Source organism: Triturus cristatus, chromosome 6, assembly GCF_964204655.1.
Source record: "Triturus cristatus chromosome 6, aTriCri1.1, whole genome shotgun sequence".
NCBI lineage: Eukaryota > Metazoa > Chordata > Amphibia > Caudata > Salamandridae > Triturus > Triturus cristatus.
This window is the reverse complement of record NC_140589.1, coordinates 760665775-760685407: the sequence shown is the minus strand read 5'-3', so window position 1 is coordinate 760685407 and position 19633 is coordinate 760665775. Positions and strand designations below refer to the sequence as shown.

At 47.1% G+C, this 19633-nt stretch overlaps 2 protein-coding genes across 3 annotated transcripts in view; one reads left to right on the top strand and one right to left on the bottom strand.

The window, feature by feature from the left end:
• MCM9 (minichromosome maintenance 9 homologous recombination repair factor) overlaps positions 1 to 19633 on the bottom strand; it is a 325876-nt gene that overhangs the window by 140347 nt on the left and 165896 nt on the right. The gene's annotated exons all lie outside the window — the stretch shown is intronic.
• Positions 1 to 19633, top strand: part of ASF1A (anti-silencing function 1A histone chaperone) — a 39459-nt gene that overhangs the window by 6459 nt on the left and 13367 nt on the right. The window contains exon 2 of the mRNA XM_085611284.1: positions 10103 to 10218. Within this exon, the coding sequence (XP_085467410.1) occupies positions 10103 to 10218 (116 nt within the window). The remainder of the gene's footprint in view (positions 1 to 10102; positions 10219 to 19633) is intronic.

The following is a 19633-nucleotide window of genomic DNA, read 5'->3' as shown; positions in this document are numbered from 1 at the left end:
CACAAAAAGTAAGTTGAGTAATAAATTGAGCTACCGTTCAGCATACCATCATGTCATGATTTGCAGGAATCAGTTTCAAACATTGGTACCACAGTTCACCATATTGTAGCTATACCATGGACCAGCGAAATGACTATAGTCTTAATCACCTATCTTTCTGAGGAAGATATTATCCCTGCTCTGATAGGGGTGAGGAACGCTCAGGAGAACAAGCTGAGGCAGATTTGGTCGCATTTCGGCCGGTGTGTTTTAGAAAGTCTATCTACTACGGATTGTTAAAGATATGCTGTTTTCCTTGATAGGTGACACAGGCGCGCTGGGTACAGCATAGCGTAGCCAATTGGAGCCTAGTAGCAACTTCTTCATGGACACACACGTTTTCCGGGCCTCTTGTACTGTGCTTGTAAAATCTGGGTAGATCGACAGCACGTTGCCTTCAAACTGGAGTTTTCGCTTTTCTCTAGCTATCCTAAGGACAGCATCACGATCCTGATAATTAAGAAGTCTGGCAATTATGGGTCTGGGGTTGGCACCCGGTGGAGGGCGCAGTCCAAGAGATCAATGTGCCCCCTCAAAAAAAAGGTATGAAATAAAGGCGTCTGGGCCAAAAATGGTTAGGAGCATCCGTTCTATGTATTCTTTCATGCAGACTGTATTCGTACTTTCAAGAATACGTATGTTATTGCGCCTGGAGCACGCTTCGTGATCTTCATTTTTGGCTGCAATTGCCCTCAACAAGCGGTCCATTTGCTGTATTTGTTCTTTCCGGCCATCTGGCGTATCCTCTGATATCCTGTGCTCTGCTTCCACAATTCGGGTATTGTGTTTTTAAATTTTCTGAGTGATGGAATCCCTACGAGCAGACATTGAATCCATTTTAGTTTCTATTGAGGTAAGACTGTGCTTCATGGTGAGTAGCAAAGCTTTCAGGTCTACATCCGGATTCTGCACTGTGTCTGGGGAATGATCTGGCTCGGTATGTTCAGATTACTCACACAATACCCCACAACCCCCAATGTCAGCTGGACTAGTTTACCTTCGGTTCTACCCATGATTGGTACATAACTAGTATTTTTATAGGGACTGCATGATTTTATGCTTACAAGGTTTATGACCGACTTCGTTTTACATCTATCTTTGCAGGTGTCGTAATCAGAAACAATTCCTCAGTTAGGTAATGGACCTGTTGGCGCAATATCGTATCAGAGCAGTCGCCCTGTTGGACCCTTGCATCCAGTGATAACAGTTTGCTTGACTTTCCACAGTCCTTAACGCTCAATATTGGCATCCTTGTCAAATCTTAAGTCTCTAGCCATTGATTTTGAGCGCAAGTAAATCAGGCAGCTGTGTCCTAGCTATGCATACTGTAGTACCTCCCCAGCTGATTTTTGGTGTTGGTGCCTTGTGGAGCAGGACTTGGCCTCTACGCACAGTTATTTATATTTGTGGCCAATGCTGTCTTGTGGACTCAGTTGCACTATTCCTTTTTTTCCCCTCCTACCAGCAACACCCATGCTCTCCTCATAAGGCATTAATTGACGGTATCACTGCCAGTTCCTCATGAGCTGTTTCAGGAGGCACAACCGCACCCTCAATTATGGAGCCAGTAAGGCCGTGCACGGAGCTCTAGGGCTGCTTCCCTGAAATGTGGTAGGCCCTCGCTTGCCACTCCTTTCAGTGAGCGCTTCAGTATGTGCATAGGCCAATGCAACCTAACCACAGGCAATGCGTTTGACTTTAGGATGCAGCCGCAAAAGTACCATACTTCAGACGCTTCCGAGCGCGTAAACGTCTCTACAGGGGTATCGAGCCTCATTCTCCAGACTACGATGTGTGTAGTTATGAAAGGGGTGTAGTTTGACTCACCCGCCTTGTGGCTTCTCTGGCCCTCAGTAGCAGAACATCTAACAGCAGGCCCATACAGCAAGCATATTTATCGAGCTTGGGTCGTGAGCAATGCTCGCATATCAATTTTCGCTATAGGGGCATATCAGAGCGTTTCCATGTTCTTCAAACGGATCCCACCTCAATCGCGACTCCTCTCATCTCGCCTGTCGCTTTATGTGCGCAGGCCATGCCGGTGCTCACGGAATCCTCTGGCTCGATTTTCCCCGTTAGCGTCTCAGTCTTCTTCAGTATGAGGTTTCCAATGCGAGCACTGCACGTTCTGTTTCTGTCGCTCCTCATAACAGGAGTTCCAGTTTACCACATTATATTCTCTTTATATAGGAGAGTGCAGGCCATATTGCAATCGGCACGCATCTGAAACTAAGAAGGATTTTTAACGGATCTTGCATCTCGGGCAGCTGGAGCCCCACAGCAGTGCTGCTATTTTGTGTGCGTGCCAATCAAGTGCCCCCCCCAAGGCGGCGAACTACTTTGAAGGTGTCTGGGAGCTACTGGTAGCTCACGATCGACTGGTTGGAAACACCTGGATCAATGAGACTCAAAAAACACAGTAAGGAGAGAGGAGACATTTTGGGGATGAGCGCTGTTATGCATGCATCGAGACCCGACCCACAAAGAGATCTGTTTCTGTTCTGGGGAAAAAACACTAATAATGATAGTTGTACTGCTAGTAGCAAAGAGGCAAAAGCTGTAAGTTAGGCAAGGAATATGTCACTTACCTTGTAAGCATCTATTTGTGGCGTGTAGTGCTGTAGATTCATATGCTTAGCATACTCCTGCCATGTAGTGTTGGGCTCGGACGTTTGCAGCTTGTTTTTCTTCAAAGAAGTCTTTCGAGTCACAAGATATAGGTGACTACCTATAGTCTGCATTGCACATGGTCATCGGCTCCACTGTTGGATTGTTTTTGGCTCATTGGACAGCTTGACATAGGAGCAGTAGAGAGACCGTAAAGATGAACATGCAAAGATATAGTTTAAGAAGAATGTATTATTTATGAATAGTGTGTACGTGAACCATTAGCTTCCAGGGAGGAGGGGGGGGACGCATATGAATCTCCGGCAATACATGCTACGAATAGATGCTTATAGGGTAAGTAATATATTCCATTTGTAGCATGTGTTGGCCGCAGATACATATGCTTTGCATTGAATGTAAAGCAGTGCTCCCCAAAAGCAGTGGCAAGCTAATAGTTGACGTAGATGCTTGAAAAAGTGTTTGGCCCACTCTAGCTTGTTGGTTAGCTAAGACAGCAACGCAATAGTGTTTTGTGAATTTATGTGGGTTATTCCATGAAGCTGCTTTTCAGAGATATGCTAGTGGAATGTTTCCTAGGAAAGCCATGGAGTCGCCTTTTTTGTGTGTGACCTAAGCTCTTGCAGATGCAAGTTTCAACCGGTTAGTAGTTTTGTAGTTGCAAGTTTGAAAGCATTTTACTGTCCACCTTGCGAATCCTGCTTTAGAAATAGGTAAGTCTTTGTGTGGGTTTGAGAAAGCTATGAAGAGTGGTTGAGTTTTTCAAAAAGGCTTTGTTCACTCGAAGTAATCCATTACTGCTCTTTTAACATTGGCGGGGGGCGCTCTTTCCGCCACGTAGTCTGGTTTGAGAAAAACCACAAGGAGCTCAATGGTTTGGTAAATATGAAAAGTAGAAACTAGATTTGGTTGAAATTTGGAATTTGTTATTAGTACTAGTTTATCTTGACGACTTTGGCAAAAAGGTTCTTCAAGGGTGAGCGCTTGAAGTTTACTTATCAGTTTGAGGGATGTAATAGCGACTTTAAAAGCTGCTTTCCATGTGAGATACTGTATATCACATGAATGCAATGGATCAGCAGGAGGACCCATAAGCCTAGCAACAACAATGTTTATATTCCATGTGAGTGCTGGTGGGATAGAGGGAGGAATTACTCTTTTTAGTCCCTCCAAAAAAGCTTTAATAACTGGAGTTTTGAATAAAGACATCTTTGTCTATTTTGCATATAGGCAGCAAGTGCAGCTAAGTGTAACCTAACAGAGGTTTATGCAAGTCCTGCTAGTTGTAAATGTAGCAGATAAGATCTTGTACTGTTGGGGAAAGTGGTTGCATTTGTTTTTTTAGACAGTAATGGACTGTTTCCACGTTGCTGCAAAACAGGCTCATGTGATTGCTGTGCTTGCTTGTTTTAGAATGGTCATACATTCTTGTGGAAAATCGAGGTAACTGAATTCTAGGATTTCAGGAGCCAGATTGCTAGATTTTACTGCTTGGGATTGGGGTGTTAGAAGATATAGGCAGTTTCTCGTGAGCTACAACCAATCGTTGTAGTAGGGTTATGAACCATGCTTGTCGAGTCCATGATGGGGCATTAGAATTAGTATGAGGAATGTTAGCGTGAGCTTCTGAACCAAGTAAGGAATGAATTGGAGAGGATGAAAAGTGGAGGCAAATATCGCGGGCCAATTAATCCAAAAGCCACTGCCTTTGGATTGTGGGTGAGGAAACCTGGAGGCGAAGCTTTAGCATTTTGTGTTTCTGGTGTGAGGTGAAGAGGTCTATCTCCTGGGTTCCCCACCACTGGAAATATGAGTGGAGCAGTATTGTATTGAATTGAATTCCCGCATGTGTACCTGCTGCTGCATTTGGCTGAGCATTTCTGCAAAGTTGTTGTCCACCCCTGGTAGGTATTCTGCTAGGAGGTGGATGTTGTGATGTATTGGGACTGTTGTTGGACTATGCAATTCCTCGTGGAGTTTGCACAAAGCACAGATTGTCGACTGCGCTTTTGAGTTAATTTTTTTGAAAATGCAAAGAGGCTTACCTGTATCGCTAAGCCATGCTCTCAGCTTTCTTTGAAATGAGGAAGTATAGTGAGTACACCCCTGTCCCTGGTATTTTATTAGGACAGGCTGTATGGCCCCCTTTTGATGCAGAGCTAGAACCTTCTCTGGTAAGATAAGAGTGAGAGGTGTTCTGTTGACAGTTTGTGTTCGAGGTGGGATATTGGGAGGATGAGAAGTAAGTCAGAGACAATAGCCAACTTTTATTATTGATAGGACCCACTGATCTGATGTAATATGTTCCCATTATTTGTGGTAGTCCTGTAGTCATCCCCCTACTGGTGTTAACTGCGGAGGGAGAGGCGAAGAGAGTCAACGTTTAGTGGAAGTGGTCCCTTTGGAAATGGGTCCACAACCTCGGCCTTTGTTACCCCTGCAGTGTGATCTATAGTATGACCTTCTAGTGTACTGTAAGTGATAGGGGCTTTGTGTCTTTTGAGGGGTGGATGTGTCTGTGGAGGTGGCTATTTTGGATGCGCCTCTGTATTGGCCACTCTGAAAGGAACTATTGTGTTGGTAGGTTTGAAGGGCACCCATGGTTTTTGAGGTATTGGTGTCCTTTTGTATTTTATCTACCAATTCATCTACTTGGGGGCCAAATAGGGGTTCCCCATCAAATGGTAGATTCAGTAGATATTGTTCCACATCATGTTTTAAACCTGATACACTGAGCCAAGCATGGGGCCTTGTAATAATGCGGGTGCTTACTGCATCTAATGCTCATTGAATTGTGACATTGGATATTACTTTTCATTCTTCTACTAGTTCGGACCCTCGTTGCTTTTACTGGTCAGGGATATGCTGGAGTAAATCATGCATTGCATCCCATTGTGCCGTGTTATATCTAGATAGGAGGCCCATGGAGTTCGCTATTCTAAGGTGGCTGGCTGCTTGGGCTGCCACACACTTAACCACTGCATCATACTTTTTGCTCTTCTTATTATTGGGAGGGGTATCACCAGTACCCTGCGAGTTGGCTTGTTTCCTAGCTGTATGCCCTACCAGTGAGTCTGGTAGGACATGCCCTTTGATGTTAACGCAGTCAGTTAGTGAGGCTTTGTACTTTTGGTCAACCCATGGTGTTATAACCCTGGATTTTATGGGTTGGTTAAAGATTTCAGCTGTGGGTTTAACCATGCCCTTCAACATTGGCAAGAACTGACCAGTGCAGTGGGATTAGGAGAGGGGTTCAACAAGAAAATCGTCCTCATTCTGGATGGTTTATATTTCTACCTTTATGGTATTGTGCAGCCCTGTGAAGAACCTCATGGTAAGTAGTAGTGTTGTCTGGTGGTGAGGGTTTAGAGGGGTATAGATCTCCCCGAGGGTCAACATCATAGCTGTCCCATGGCTGATCAATATTCCAATGTCACGTTGTAGATTGGGGGAGTAAGGTGCATCATAAAGGTCAATATGGTGACTTGGACTATGTTCTCCTAAGGATGATGATGTGGGTGACCGTGAGGGGAGGACCATGATATTGTTGGATAAACTGGAGGAGATGGCATCAGTGAAAGCGGAGGAGGGGGTTGGAGGAGATGGAGCACAGGGTAAAAAAGGTAGTTGGGTTCTGTGAGCCAGTGTGTGCGTTTTTGTTTGGGTGTGGGAGGCTTTTGTTAATGTACTCACGTGCCCCATTGAGTCTTCCGGCTCATTGTCCAATTCTGAGCTATCTCCACTGCTGATGAGTAGGATGGGAGCATCCATTGGAGCCTCCTGGCGTTTTGCCTCCTTGACATCCTCCTCAGTGTGGAGGCTTTGCAGTTGGTCCCCGAAAATATCGTGTGCATCATCGGCTCAAGTTACTTAGTGCCGTTCTCTACGTTGACAAAGAGTTTTCTTTGACCGAAAGGCCTAGCGGGCTTCACACAATGTTTCCACGTGTTCTGAAGACCGGTAGAGGTTGCAGATCCGGTGTTGGTCTTGCTTAGAGTATTTGCAGTGGCACCTGGAGCAGAAGCTGAAGGCAGTCTTTTCCATCACTCTGTGTGCATAGAGTGAAAGAAGATGGCGACGAAGTAGGAAGCTGAAGTTGAAACCCGGGACCGAGTCCGGGCAGGCGAAATGAAAGGTGTAAAAAAAAAGACCAGTAGTTGTTGTTTTCCTGCATTATCCGTTGAAGGTCGACAAGTTACCAGCTGAAGGAGGCCACAGGAACGTGTCGAAACTTCAATCCTGGAGTTCCGAGATAGATGTTCAAACTCAATGGAGGAAAAAAATCAATGTAGCCGATGACCTTGTACAATACAGACTATAGGAGTCACCTATACCTCGTGATTAGAAATACTTCTTTGAAGCAAAACAAGTTGCAAACGTCTGAGCCCAACACGACATGGCAGGCGTATGCTAAGCATATCTACGGCCAACATGTGCTACGAATAATAAACTTCCTCCATGTGGGATTAAAAAAAAAATAAATAAACCTAACCTAAAAATTCCTAGTGAGAATTTACCGGATCATGAATACAATTTATTGACTGTTAATAGTTAAATGTGCGGTTTGTACTGTCTTCATACCAGTCTTCTTGGTGCTATAGTACTCTAATGTAGGCCATAAAAGATTATACCATGATGTGTCCCTCAGCACCACAAAGAAGAAAGCAGCATTTGGGGAAAAAGGTGAGGTTCCATGTCTACATTAAAATACTTTAAGTAACATTTTATAGAGACTAGTATTTTTAAGACCTAAAATCAGGACACTTCTTCTGTTGGGTGGTATGCATACAGGGCACTGGGATGTTTGGTTTCAGAAAAAGCCAGACTGACATTTTTTAAACAGTGATATAAACATGGATGTATTGTGGCTCCCCTATTGTAGGAACTATATAACTAAGGCCAAACCCCCTTTTGAAGAAACAAGACTTACCAAAAAGAGAGGCGAGGGATACTATTCACTTTTGCCCATATCACAAATGCTCTACAGAACTTGTTAAACATTTGGGTGAAACAATGGGAAGACAGTCTAACCAAATATAAAAGCCAACTCAAAAGTCATGTTTTAAGCATCATCAAAACAGGATTGACACTGAACAGGAAACAGGATGGACTAGATAACTGCATACCTTTTCTTATTTGCCTGACCTTTGCACCCCATCTATGACTGAAACCTAAGCCTGCTTCGAGAAAACCAACAGTAAGTCAATGGTATATTGCCACTTTGACTACAAATGTGACACTGATACAACACTAATACCCCTGCTTATGTTGCTGAGATACTACCACCCATAATAGATGACATCCTTCTGTACGACACAAACCTAGAACACTACAACCTTTTCCCAAAGTTGTTTTGAGTGCCTTAGAGTTTCATGCATTTAAATTAGATTTTTTCTTACTTCCCTATATACCATATAGTATGCTGTCAACCCGTTCGCTGCGTTAGTCTGCCAACAGCCATCACGAGCACTACCTCCGTAGTGCTGCGCACGTCTGTTGGCCGACGCGGCCCCGCCTGCGCACGGAAATGCCCGGATTTTACGCCGCGGTTAAAGGGTTAAGGTGAATAAATGTATTGTGAAACATTGTACATTAGAAACACAACACTGACATATAATTATTGGCTAAGTCTCCACCCCGTCCCCTTTCAGTTATCACTTCCAGGACCCACACCTGGCAGCAATTAAACCACACCACATGACCAGCCAGAAATGTTTGCACCAGGACCACACATGGCCATGCCTTCAACCACCAGTTCTCTAGCCTGCCTTTGGCCAAAATTAAGCATGATTATGTAAACCTGTAACACCTCTTCAGGTACTGGAGTGTTTCCTCTTGTTAGGGAATCTAATGCCTTAGCATGGTAATCTAACAGTACCTGCAAAAACTGGGAGGGATTTGCCACATTTTAGATGAAACCACCACAGAAATTCCCCACATCAAGAGACCTCATCAGCTTAAGCATTTTGTGTGAGTGCTTTTATGGGTGCTACAATCTTTCTTAGCATCTCTCATGATATTTGGGTTGGCAAATAGGCTTAATTTTCTGAACACTTGCCCAGAAAAGTGTAACATCAACTTAATGTATTCACTCTTTGATATGATAGGTAATCTGTCCTCATACGACAAGATATCCTCATTCATATTGATGACATTAGAGGCGCAGGAAAGTAGTTTCCCAATCAAATCCTAAGTGACCTACACTGCAGAAGATAACCTCAAACTATGGAGGCAAACACAATGGGGAAAAAAGTAGTTACATACATGGAGTGTGGGCACAGCTCCATTCGATGGTACCCTGCCTCCATATCCAGGTTAGAGAAATAATACACTCTAGTTAGCAACTAGTTGGACCATCACTGGTGGGTGAGGGTTTGTGTTCCTTCTTGATTGTTCTACCTTCCACAAAGATCACAATCTAATTTGACTGCACTGCTTTTTTGTCAACTTCAAATCAGGGAAAGCCAAGGAGGGTGGTTTTGAACTCATATTATCATATTCGGGTATCCTACACTTATTCATCTCTTGTCTGGCAGTGCGAGTGTATGCAGTAATTCTGAAAGGATTTTGGCATGATGATGTTATTAATATACAGAATTACCAGATTTTGAATCAGCCAAGCGCTTCCAAGGAACAACACCTTTGATTTTCAGAATGTACCATAGCCCACCCATGAGGTGATTCTGTGCAACATTACCTATTCACACAAACCCAATGGTTCCAGTACTATGTAGGATTCTCTAAACTGAATCTTCCGATCCTCTACCTTACACTTGGACTGCCTCTGGGTCTACCAATACCCTTGCCAATTATCAGAAATGGAAGACACTAGCTTGACACTTTATTTCACATCAGGCACCTCTCTCCACATGGCATTGTCACTTAGGTATTGCATCACACCTTGGTACAAAACGGGCAATGCGCAAAGTGCATAATGATTCAGTTTGCTACAGTTCAACAGCAACATACTTCCATATATTGAGGTAGAAGTGGCTTTGGCCTTTTTCAACGCCTATGTACATACCTTTTGTTTGTAACAATTCTTTATTAATTTTCCTCAATAAAAATACAACACTAGTTCCAAGCCAGGTCATGCTCAACACATTCCATAAATAGCAGAAGAGAAGACGTCGAGACATCCCACATGTGTCGTGTATGTTACTGCTAACCAACAAACAGAAAAATCCAAGACACCCTAGCCTGATCCCAACATATGTCTTCAAACCAGAACGAGTCAGAAGGGGGTCAAATCATAATGACCTTCTCACATCATGGGTAGCGTAATACATCCACACTTTCAATGTTACTGTGCATACCTTGGAACCGCGTGCTTTGGAGCACTTAGTTAGTATAATGTTCAATAGTGTTGACAGAACACTTCCACCCCCTTTGACATTAAACGCTAAAAAATACAATCATTTACTTTCTGTCCCTGCAGACTTGGAATGGAAAATAATATATGTGGGTTCTGCTGAAAGCGAGGAGTATGACCAAGTACTAGACTCCGTGTTAGTGGGACCAGTTCCTGCAGGAAGGCACATGTTTGTATTCCAGGTAAGCTCACTAATCACAAGAGAAGTTCCATTAAAAGAGTAATTTGAAATGATCACTGTATAACTTGAGCTTAGGCCCTTCAGGTCTAAAGTGAAACATTGTCTACTGGGATATCAAACTGTGCTGAAACATGTCTTTACATTTTTTTTTTGCTGCCGTTTTTATATATACATTCCTCTTCTGCGGTTTCAAACCTACATGCGCTTTGCCACCTGCAGCCTTGATACACCATGCCCCACATCCAGATTTCAAACCTAAAGCTTCCTACCCTCCTAGCGCTCAATTGTACAAGCTGCAAGCTGTCCCCTTCCTCAGCCTGTTCAGGACTGCCCTTAAAATACACCTTTTAAAGGAAAACCATGTATGAACCTCCGACCCCGCGACACCCGTCAACTTTCAGAGCCACCTACATTCTAGTGATACCAGAAATGTGCTACGTGTATTGTCTTTTTATTTTTTACTTTCATGTTTTACTGTTAGAAGGTCTATTATCCAACCCTCAAGTATCTACATCACCTTTCAACGTGCCCATGCGAAGAGAAACAAAATCCCTGCGCCATGTCTGGTGGAAATGTTTTTGGCCTTTTTATTAAGCTGTACAGAGCCAACCGCTGCAAATAAGACCAAGGAATAAAAAGGTGTAATTGCCATTTAAACTGACTGCTTCGGTAAAGGCACACCCAATAGCCACACTTACCAACCCCCCCCCCCCCACCCCTCCCCTAAAAACAAAATGACTATCCACCTCTTAGCCAACTATGCAATCATGGACCATTGTCCCAATGGTCAAGGCTAGTAAAAGAACACAGAAACCGGCGTATGTAAGTTTGCTAGGGATTTTAAAGTTTCACTCTTCCTTCAAGCTCTCAGACAATGTATCGAAGAGTCTGCAAGAGGTCATGTGCGCTGGAGTAATTTTGTTTTTGGTTTGGTGTTCCCCTTCAAGATGTATTTCAACCAAACCCTAAAGACCTTATCACGGGCCTGCCTAGCAGTTCTGTTTTCTGGAGGAGGCGCACATTTACATAAAAATCTGCCCTTGAAGACAAGTGTGGCTACCGTGGTTAGGCAATCATCACTTCCAGGTTAAAAGTATGACTTTCTAGAATAAAGTATCCCTGCAGGAGTCAACGGTCTAATCACAGCCTTTATATTGCAAAAACATTACATCTCATGAAATTCCAAGTCTGATTGTGAACAAACAAGTCAACCTGAAAGCCCTGTCTCAGCAGAGAAGGTTGGCTGAAGAATACAGATTGCTGGTTTCTGAAATTAAAGCATTGTGAACCAGATTTCCCTGGGCAATAGTAAAGGAAGGCACTAGGGACATCTGAAGTAAAGGGTTTATTGTAGAAGATTTGCTTAAAGATTCTTTCTCATACTGGAAGCAGATCTGCAAAATTGAATGCTAAATAAATAAAGGTGCTTATGTCTTTGTTTTATTTTAGTACACAATTTACTTTGTGTCCCCCAAGGGGCTCAGAAAACAAAGCAGCTTTAGCGTGCATAAAACCAACTGACATTCGCTCAAATTCAGGATTTGTGTCAGATAGTCAATAGTCTATTTCTTCATCTCATTTCCTTATTTAGAGTGTTCTCTGGGTAGTTTCAGTTTTATGACAGTCAAACTGTGTGCTATAGGCAGTGCGTCTGATGCAAGAAATGGTGATTATGTAGTGTGACCCTTAACCAGAGGCTGTCCCTGAAATACCAATCCCTCCAAAGGCTTGAGACTTAATCTATCTTTCACACATGTTTAGTACAGCGAGCTCGCCCTTTGGGCAAAGCTATGAGTGCTTTCTTTGTAGTTGAAGCAAGTTTTTAGCTGTTACCCATTAAACAGTCTAGTCTTTTTTTCATGATAAACGGTTTAATGAATGTTTTCAGACAGTTTCTAAAGAACAAGTTACTTACCTTTGGTAACGCCTTATTTGGTAGAGACTATCTAGCCGCAGATTCCTTACCATAGAATTATCCCCAGGCATCAGACTGGATCCAGAAATGTTTCGTGAGCAGTATCCCTGAGTGCTGGTAGGTGGTTATGTTCAGCTCCACGTGGCGTCCGCGCCAGAAGTGACATGCGCGGTGCCTACATCGGCTCCACCCCAGCGCGCCAGACGCCAGTTTTTTTTTCAGACTTTCCACGCCAGGAGCACGGAGCCACCAAGAACACTGACCACTGGTGTGGAAACTGTGGCCCTAAAAGGGGAAAAGGCTGGTCGCTAGAAATCCGTTCTCAGAGTGGGAAGGACGGGTGGGTCGGTGAGAAATCTGCGGTTAGATAGAATCCCTACTAGATATGGCGTTACCGAAGGTAAGTAACGGGTTCATCTAATAGAGACCTCTAGCCACAGATGCCTTACCTTAGAATAGATAATCAAAGCAATACCTCCCTGGAGGTGTGTCTGCGAAACAGTTTCACACTAAAATGTTCTGCAGGACCAAACGGGCAAAGTGCCTTTCCGACAAACCTGACTGTCCAGGTAATGGTGCTTGGTAAATGTGTGCAGAGATGCCCGTGTGGCTGCCTGGCAGATTTCCAGGCCTGGAACTCCACATGCTAACGCAGTGGTCGTAGCCTTGGCTCTGGTGCAATGAGCACACAAACCCACAGGGGGTTGCTTCTTGCCCAATGCATTGCAAATGTTAATGCAGAGCACGATCCATCGGAAGATGGTCGACTCCCGCACGGTCTTTTCCTTCTGTAAAACATACCCCAAGAGTTGGTCGTGCACCCAGAACTCTTTTGTGCAGTCAAAGTAGAACGGAAACACTCTTTTTGGGTCCAGTCTGAAGTCACTACTCTTCCTTTAAGGGATGTGGTGGAGCGTAACAATTAATCAATGTGATGGACTGACCTAAATGAAAAGGAGTAACCACTTTTGGCAGAAAGAAGCTCTAGGGAACATGCTCAGGTATGGAGGCTTGGATGACAAAGCTTTCAGCTCAATGACTACCCTGGCAGATGTTATTGCCACCAAGAAGGCTGTCTTGGTGGAGAGGAGACTGAGAGGACAGTTGTGCAATGGCTCAATGAGAGGGCACAGCAGGACTAGGTTAAGGTCCCACTGTAGCATGGTGAAGTAGGAAACATATGTTGCAAACCTTTCAAGAACCTATGTACAATAGGGAATTTGAAGAGGGATAGCTGGTCAGGAAACTGCAGAAAGGCTTAGATAGAAGAAAGGTAGCCCCTTAAGATACCCACAGCAGAGTCCTGCAGGGCAAGGGAAAGTATAAAAAGAAGGACCTGAGAAAGGAGGCAGAAATAGGGTCAAACTGTTTCTCTACACACCGTGCCGCAAACTTGCCCCAATGGCACGCATATACTGTTTTGGTGGAGCGACGCCTGGCTGCCAAGATAACATTACAGACTTCGGGTGGAAGGTCGAAAGCTGTCAACTGTTGCCGCTCAATCTCCACGCATAAAGGTGGAGTGTTAACAGGTTAGTTGGAGAACCCTCCCCTGTTGTTGTGACAGAGGATCCTCCTGAAGAAGCAGCCTGATCGAAGAACCCACAGCCATGCTCAACAGCTCGGGATACTAAACTTTCTGAGCCCAGTTCAGAACCACAAGAATGACTTGGGCCCTATTGTTCCTGGTCTTCTTGAGAACTCTGGGCAGGAGATGTATGGGCAGAAAGGCGTACAGGAGTTCTGAGCTCCACTATAGTCTAAAAGCATCTCTGAGCAAGTGCCGCCTTGGAAACTCCTGCACGCAGAACTGACATTGTGCATTCTTGACGGTGGCGAACAGATCAAACCAGGGCTTACCCCACTGCTGGAAGAGAACTTGCACCACCTCCGGATGGAGCTGTCATTTGTGATCTGCTAGGCATCTGTGGCTGAATTTGTCTGCCCTGGCATTCAGAGAGCCCACCAGGTTTTGAACCACCAGGGATATGTCCTGATGTTCCAGCCATGTCCAGAGACGCAGGGCCTCTTGACAAACTACTTGGGACTCCATGCAGTTTGTTGCAGTACCACATGGTGGTGTGGTTGTCTGTGACCATCTTCTCTAGTCTTCCCTTGATGGAGGGTAGAAAGGCTTTTAATGCCAGCCAGATCGCCCAGAGCTCCAGAATTTTTTTGCGGAGTCCATATTTCACTAGAGGGCTCCAATATCCACCTCTCTCAGATGGCTGCCCTATCCCAGGATTGGCGCATTTGTCACTACTGTGAGATTTGGTTGGGGAAGGGAGAGGGGCATGCTGCTGACCTAATCACAGTTCGTTAACCACCACTGCAGATCTTTCGCAGTTACCTCTAAGCTCTGGATCATGTTGGAGAGATTCCCCTGATGCTGCACCCACTGGAACTTTAGGTCCCACTGCAAAGCCTGTGTATGCAGAGTCACAAGTAGGATGCAGGAGGCCCGAGGCCCAGCTGCCTCAGAGTCAGTCTCACTGAAATCCAAGCTAGTGGCTGAAACATCAGTATCATAGCCTGAATATCCTGGACTCGCCATTCTGGAGGATAGGCCTGAAACTGCACTCTGTCCAGAACAGCTCAGATGAAAGTTGAGCCTGAGAGGGAGTCAGGTGTGACTTTGGCATGTTGATAGTGAACCCCAGCAAATGCAGGAGGTCTGCCGTAGTCTGTTGATGGCAGACGCCAGCCTTGGGTGAGTCCGCCTTCAACTGCCAGTCATCAAGATAAGGGGAAGACTGGCACCTCTAATCTCCACAGATGAGCTGCAGCCACAGCCATAACCTTGGTGAACACCTGAGGGGCACTAGTAATGCCTAGAGGGAGCATGGCAAACTGAAAGTGCTCGTGGCCCACCGTGAACCACAGTGAATGCCTGTGGGCATGCAAAACAAGAATGTGGAAATATGTGTCCTGCAAGTCAAACGCACCCTCCAGTCTCCTGGGTCCAGGGCAGAAAAGACTTGAGCGAGTGTGAGCATTTTGAACTTCTTCTTGAGTAAGACATGTAGAGGGAGCAGGTCTAAGATAGGATGAAGGCCTCCATCCTTCTTGGGCACCAGAAAGTAGCAGGAATAGCAACCACAACCTACTTCTGGCATCGGCACCCTCTCTATAGCTCCCTTAGCCAAGAGAGCCATTACTTCCTGGCGAAGCAAGTTAAGATGGTTCTCCATCAACCTGTCGCAAGCAGGTGGCATGGTTGGAGGGGTAGTCACAAAGGGGATGGAGTTTCCCTATTGGTCTGTGGTTGTAGACATCCAGTGGGACAGGTGATGGCATATCCTGCCTCCCACATGGTGCCCATGATGGTTAGAGGGCAAACTATAAGGGTTTGGAGGCTTAGTGGGTGGGAGGGTATTGAGATGGCTGGAAGCCCCTTCTGTGGCCACTAAAAAAGCGAAAGGTGGATTGGGAATTGCGAGGGGCCATGGTAACGCCCAAAGACCTGGCCGTAGCTGTGCTGTCCTTAAAGCGCTGTAGCACTGAATTCGCCTTGTCCCCCAAGAGACGGGAGTCATCAAAGGGCGTATTTATAAGCGATGCTTGGAGATCTAAAAAGCCAGTTGTTCTTAGCCAGGCGTGGCACCTTATGGCCACCGTCAAGGAAACTGCTCTTTCTAGTGAGTCTGTGGTAACTAGTCCATATCTAATCGTGAACTTAGCTGCATCTGACCCGTCAGCAACAGCCTGGGAGAGTATGGCCAGGCCTCCTCCCGTACCATGCGCAGCACCTGCGCTACAAAATCCCACAGAGCATGTGAGTAACAGCATGGAAGGCATGTGGTGTCCACAGACCGCAGTGCCAGGCTGGTAAAAGAAAACATCTTCTTACCTAAGCTGTCCAACCTGTGAGATTCCCTATCCGGTGAGGCAGCAGGGAATGCACCAGGATTTACACAGGAGGTAGAGACTTGGACAGCCAAGCTTTTCGGGATAGGATGCTGTGTATCATCAAGATCGGAAGACCCCTGCCCATACCACATCTTCAAGAAAGCCAGCAGCACCATCGCACCTCATCTCCGGAAAACCATAAAAATCTCCTTCGAGACAGCGACCTTCCCGGAGAGCTGGAATCACGCAGAGATCAACGCCTTACTCAAGAAACCCAAGGCAGACCCCAAGGACCTCGAGAACTTCCGACCCATCTCCCTGCTCCCGTTCCCGGCGAAGATCATCGAAAAGGCCGTCAACAAACAATTGACCAGCTTCCTCGAGGAGAACAGCATCCTGGACCCATCCCAGTCCGGGTTCCGCAGCAACCACAGCACCGAAACTGCCCTCATCGCCGCCACCGATGACATCAGGACCCTGCTAGACAACGGAGAAACCGTGGCGCTCATTCTCCTGGACCTGTCAGCCGCCTTTGACACGGTCTGCCACTGCACACTACGAACACGCCTCTACGACGCCGGAATTCAGGAGAAGGCCCTGAAATGGACCTCCTCCTTCCTCTTCGGCAGAACACAGAGCGTCCGCCTCCCCCTTCCGCTCCGAAGCCACCGAGATCCTCTGCGGCGTACCCCAAGGCTCATCCCTCAACCCAACGTTGTTCAACGTCTACATTGCACCACTCGCCCACATCACACGACGGCACGACCTCAACATCATCTTCTACGCTGACTACACCCAGCTGATCCTCTCCCTCACCAAAGACCCCCACACCGCCAAAACCAACCTCCACGAAGAAATGAAGGCCGTCCCCGACTGGATGAGGAACAGCCGACAAACTGAACTCTGACAAGACGGATGTCCTCATCCTCGGATCCACCCCTTCGGCCTGGGACGACTCCTGGTGGCCGACTGCACTAGGAACACCCCCAACACCCACAGACCACGCACGCAACCTAGGGGTCATCCTAGACTCCACCCTCTCCATGACGAAGCAGGTCAATGCCGTCTCCTCCTCCTGCTTCAACACCCTCCGCATGCTTCGCAGGATCTTCAAGTGGATCCCCACCGAAACAAGAAGGACAGTTACCCAGGCCCTAGTCAGCAGTAGACTGGACTACGGAAACGCACTCTACGCAGGAACGCCGGCCAAACTCCTGAAATGACTTCAACGCATCCAGAACGCCTCCGCACGCCTGATCCTCAACATCCCTCGCTGCAGCCACATCACACCCAACCTGAGAAACCTGCACTGGCTCCCTGTCAACAAGAGGATAACCTTCAAACTCCTCACCCACGCACACAAGGCACTCCACAACACCGGTCTAACGTACCTCAACAGCTGACTCAGCCTCTACACCCGCCAGCTCCGCTCCCCAGACCGCGCCCTCGCCACCGTCCCCCGCATCCGAAGAGTGACCGCCAGCGGCAGATCATTCTCCCACCTCGCCGCCAAGACATGGAACACCCTCCCCATTCGCCTGCGGCAGACCTTCTGACCTTCAGAAGACTCTTAAAGACCTGGCTCTTCGAACAGTAGCAGTTAATTGAAATACTTACACTTATTTTTTTATAACCAATTTTATTGACTTTTGATTGCAACAAAGAACACAGCACCATTTAGAAATACCCTTTAGAAAACAAGACCCAGATACAAGCCCATCAAATTGATATAAAAGATTTGATGCACAGACAGCCAGTATCAGCAAGTCCACTTCCAAACTAGAGATCATATCAGTCCAAATCAGTCTTCTATCACTCCGACCCACTTGCCCCAGATACGGCGAAACTGCTTAGAACAACCCCTGGTCACATAAAGAGGCCGCTCCTGTGCGGCACACCAGTCCATCCCCCTGCGCCAACGCACCAATGTGGGTGCGGTATTATTCAGCCAGTGAGCTGCAATGTCCCTCTTAGCTACCGCTAGTGCTGCATTAAGGAAGAGTTTCTCAGACCTGGTGCCGTCCAGCCCCTCTGTGATGCCCAGGAGAATATGTGTAGGGTCGATGGGAACCTCCCAGCCCAAGACCTCCGAGAGCTCTCTCGTTACTGACTCCCAGTACCCCTGTATCACAGGGCAAAGCCACACCATATGATACAAATCATCCTGGGAGTGGGAACAGCGGTGGCAGAGGGCATAGAGTCGAAGCCCAGCACAGTGAAAACGCAGTGGTGTAAGATAGGCAGCATGTAAGAAGTATATTTGGACTAGCCGCAGCCTCGCCGAGACCGCACTTATTTTAGGGGCCATCAGGGCGTCCCTCCAGTCAGCGTCATCCAAAGTCCCCAGCCAACCCTCCCACTTGTCTCGGAGTTGAGAGAGGGAGTTGGGAGCGTTGTTGGTGAGTGAACGGTAAATACGGGAGATCCCTCCCCGGCCCAGATCGCCAGTCATGACATGGGCCTCAGGGGGACTATACTCGGGGAGTGCAGTGCCGTCTGAAATATAGGAGCGGGGGGCATGACGCAGCTGCAAGTATTGGAAAAACTGAGACGAGTGAAGGGAGTGTCGGGCCTGCAAATCCTGGAAGGAGCGTAAGTGGGTACCGCTCCAAACATCGCCTAGCAGGGAAATCCCAATAAGATCCCAGGGCCGGAATCCTGAAAGTGAGGCGAACTCCTGGAGCCGGGTGCCGCACCACAAGGCGGTATACCGGGTCAGCTTACCAGACCAGCGGGTATGACGCAGGAAGGCCCGCCAGGCCAGGAGCACTCCTCGCGTGACATCAGGGAGAGCTTGGGGGACAACATCTCCGTATAGCATCCCCTGGATAGTGGCAAAGCCAAGGGTGTGCAGTTCCAGGCGGTACGCCGGGTCGGACCAGCCGCCGTTGAACCAATCGTGTACTGTAGGAAGCCGGGTCGCCAAGTAATAGAGGTAGAGGCTTGTCATCCCAAGACCACCATCAAAGGGCGGGATCCGGCATTGGGCCAGGGCCAGCCTGGGCCTCCGTTCGCCCCCATAAGAACTTAGTGGCCAAACCGTCCATCTCCCGGAACCAGGACCTAGCGAAAGAAAGATGCGTATTTTGAAGCATATATAAAAAGCGAGGTAAAATCATCATTTTAAATAGGGCTATCCTGCCCAGAGGGTTTAGGGATAGAGTACGCCACTTAAGGAGGTCAGCGCGAACCCGCTTAACCAGAGGGGTGACGTTGAGGGACCACGCAAGATCGGGAAGAAGGGCCACCCAGATCCCCAAGTACTTGAAGGACTGCCGTCAAAGGGGGATCGTCGACTGCCAATCAAAGCACTCCCGGGACAAGTGAAGGGGAACCAAAACAGACTTGGCCGGGTTTAACCGGAGGCCGGAGGTGCGCTCAAAGAGACCCAGAGCCCGAAGGCATCGGGGCCCCGATTGGGCCGGGTCCACTAGGAACAGCAGCACATCGTCTGCATAGAGCGCGATCTTATCCTCCACAAAGCCAGGCCACCGCCAGCCAGTGAGGGAGTGATCAGATCGAATAAGGCAGGCAAGGTGCTCCATCTCTAAGGCAAACAGGATCGGCGAGAGGGGGCATCCCTGCCGCGTACCTCGTCTGATAGCGAAGGGACGAGATAGTCCAATTGACAAGGACCTGCGCCCGGGGCGAT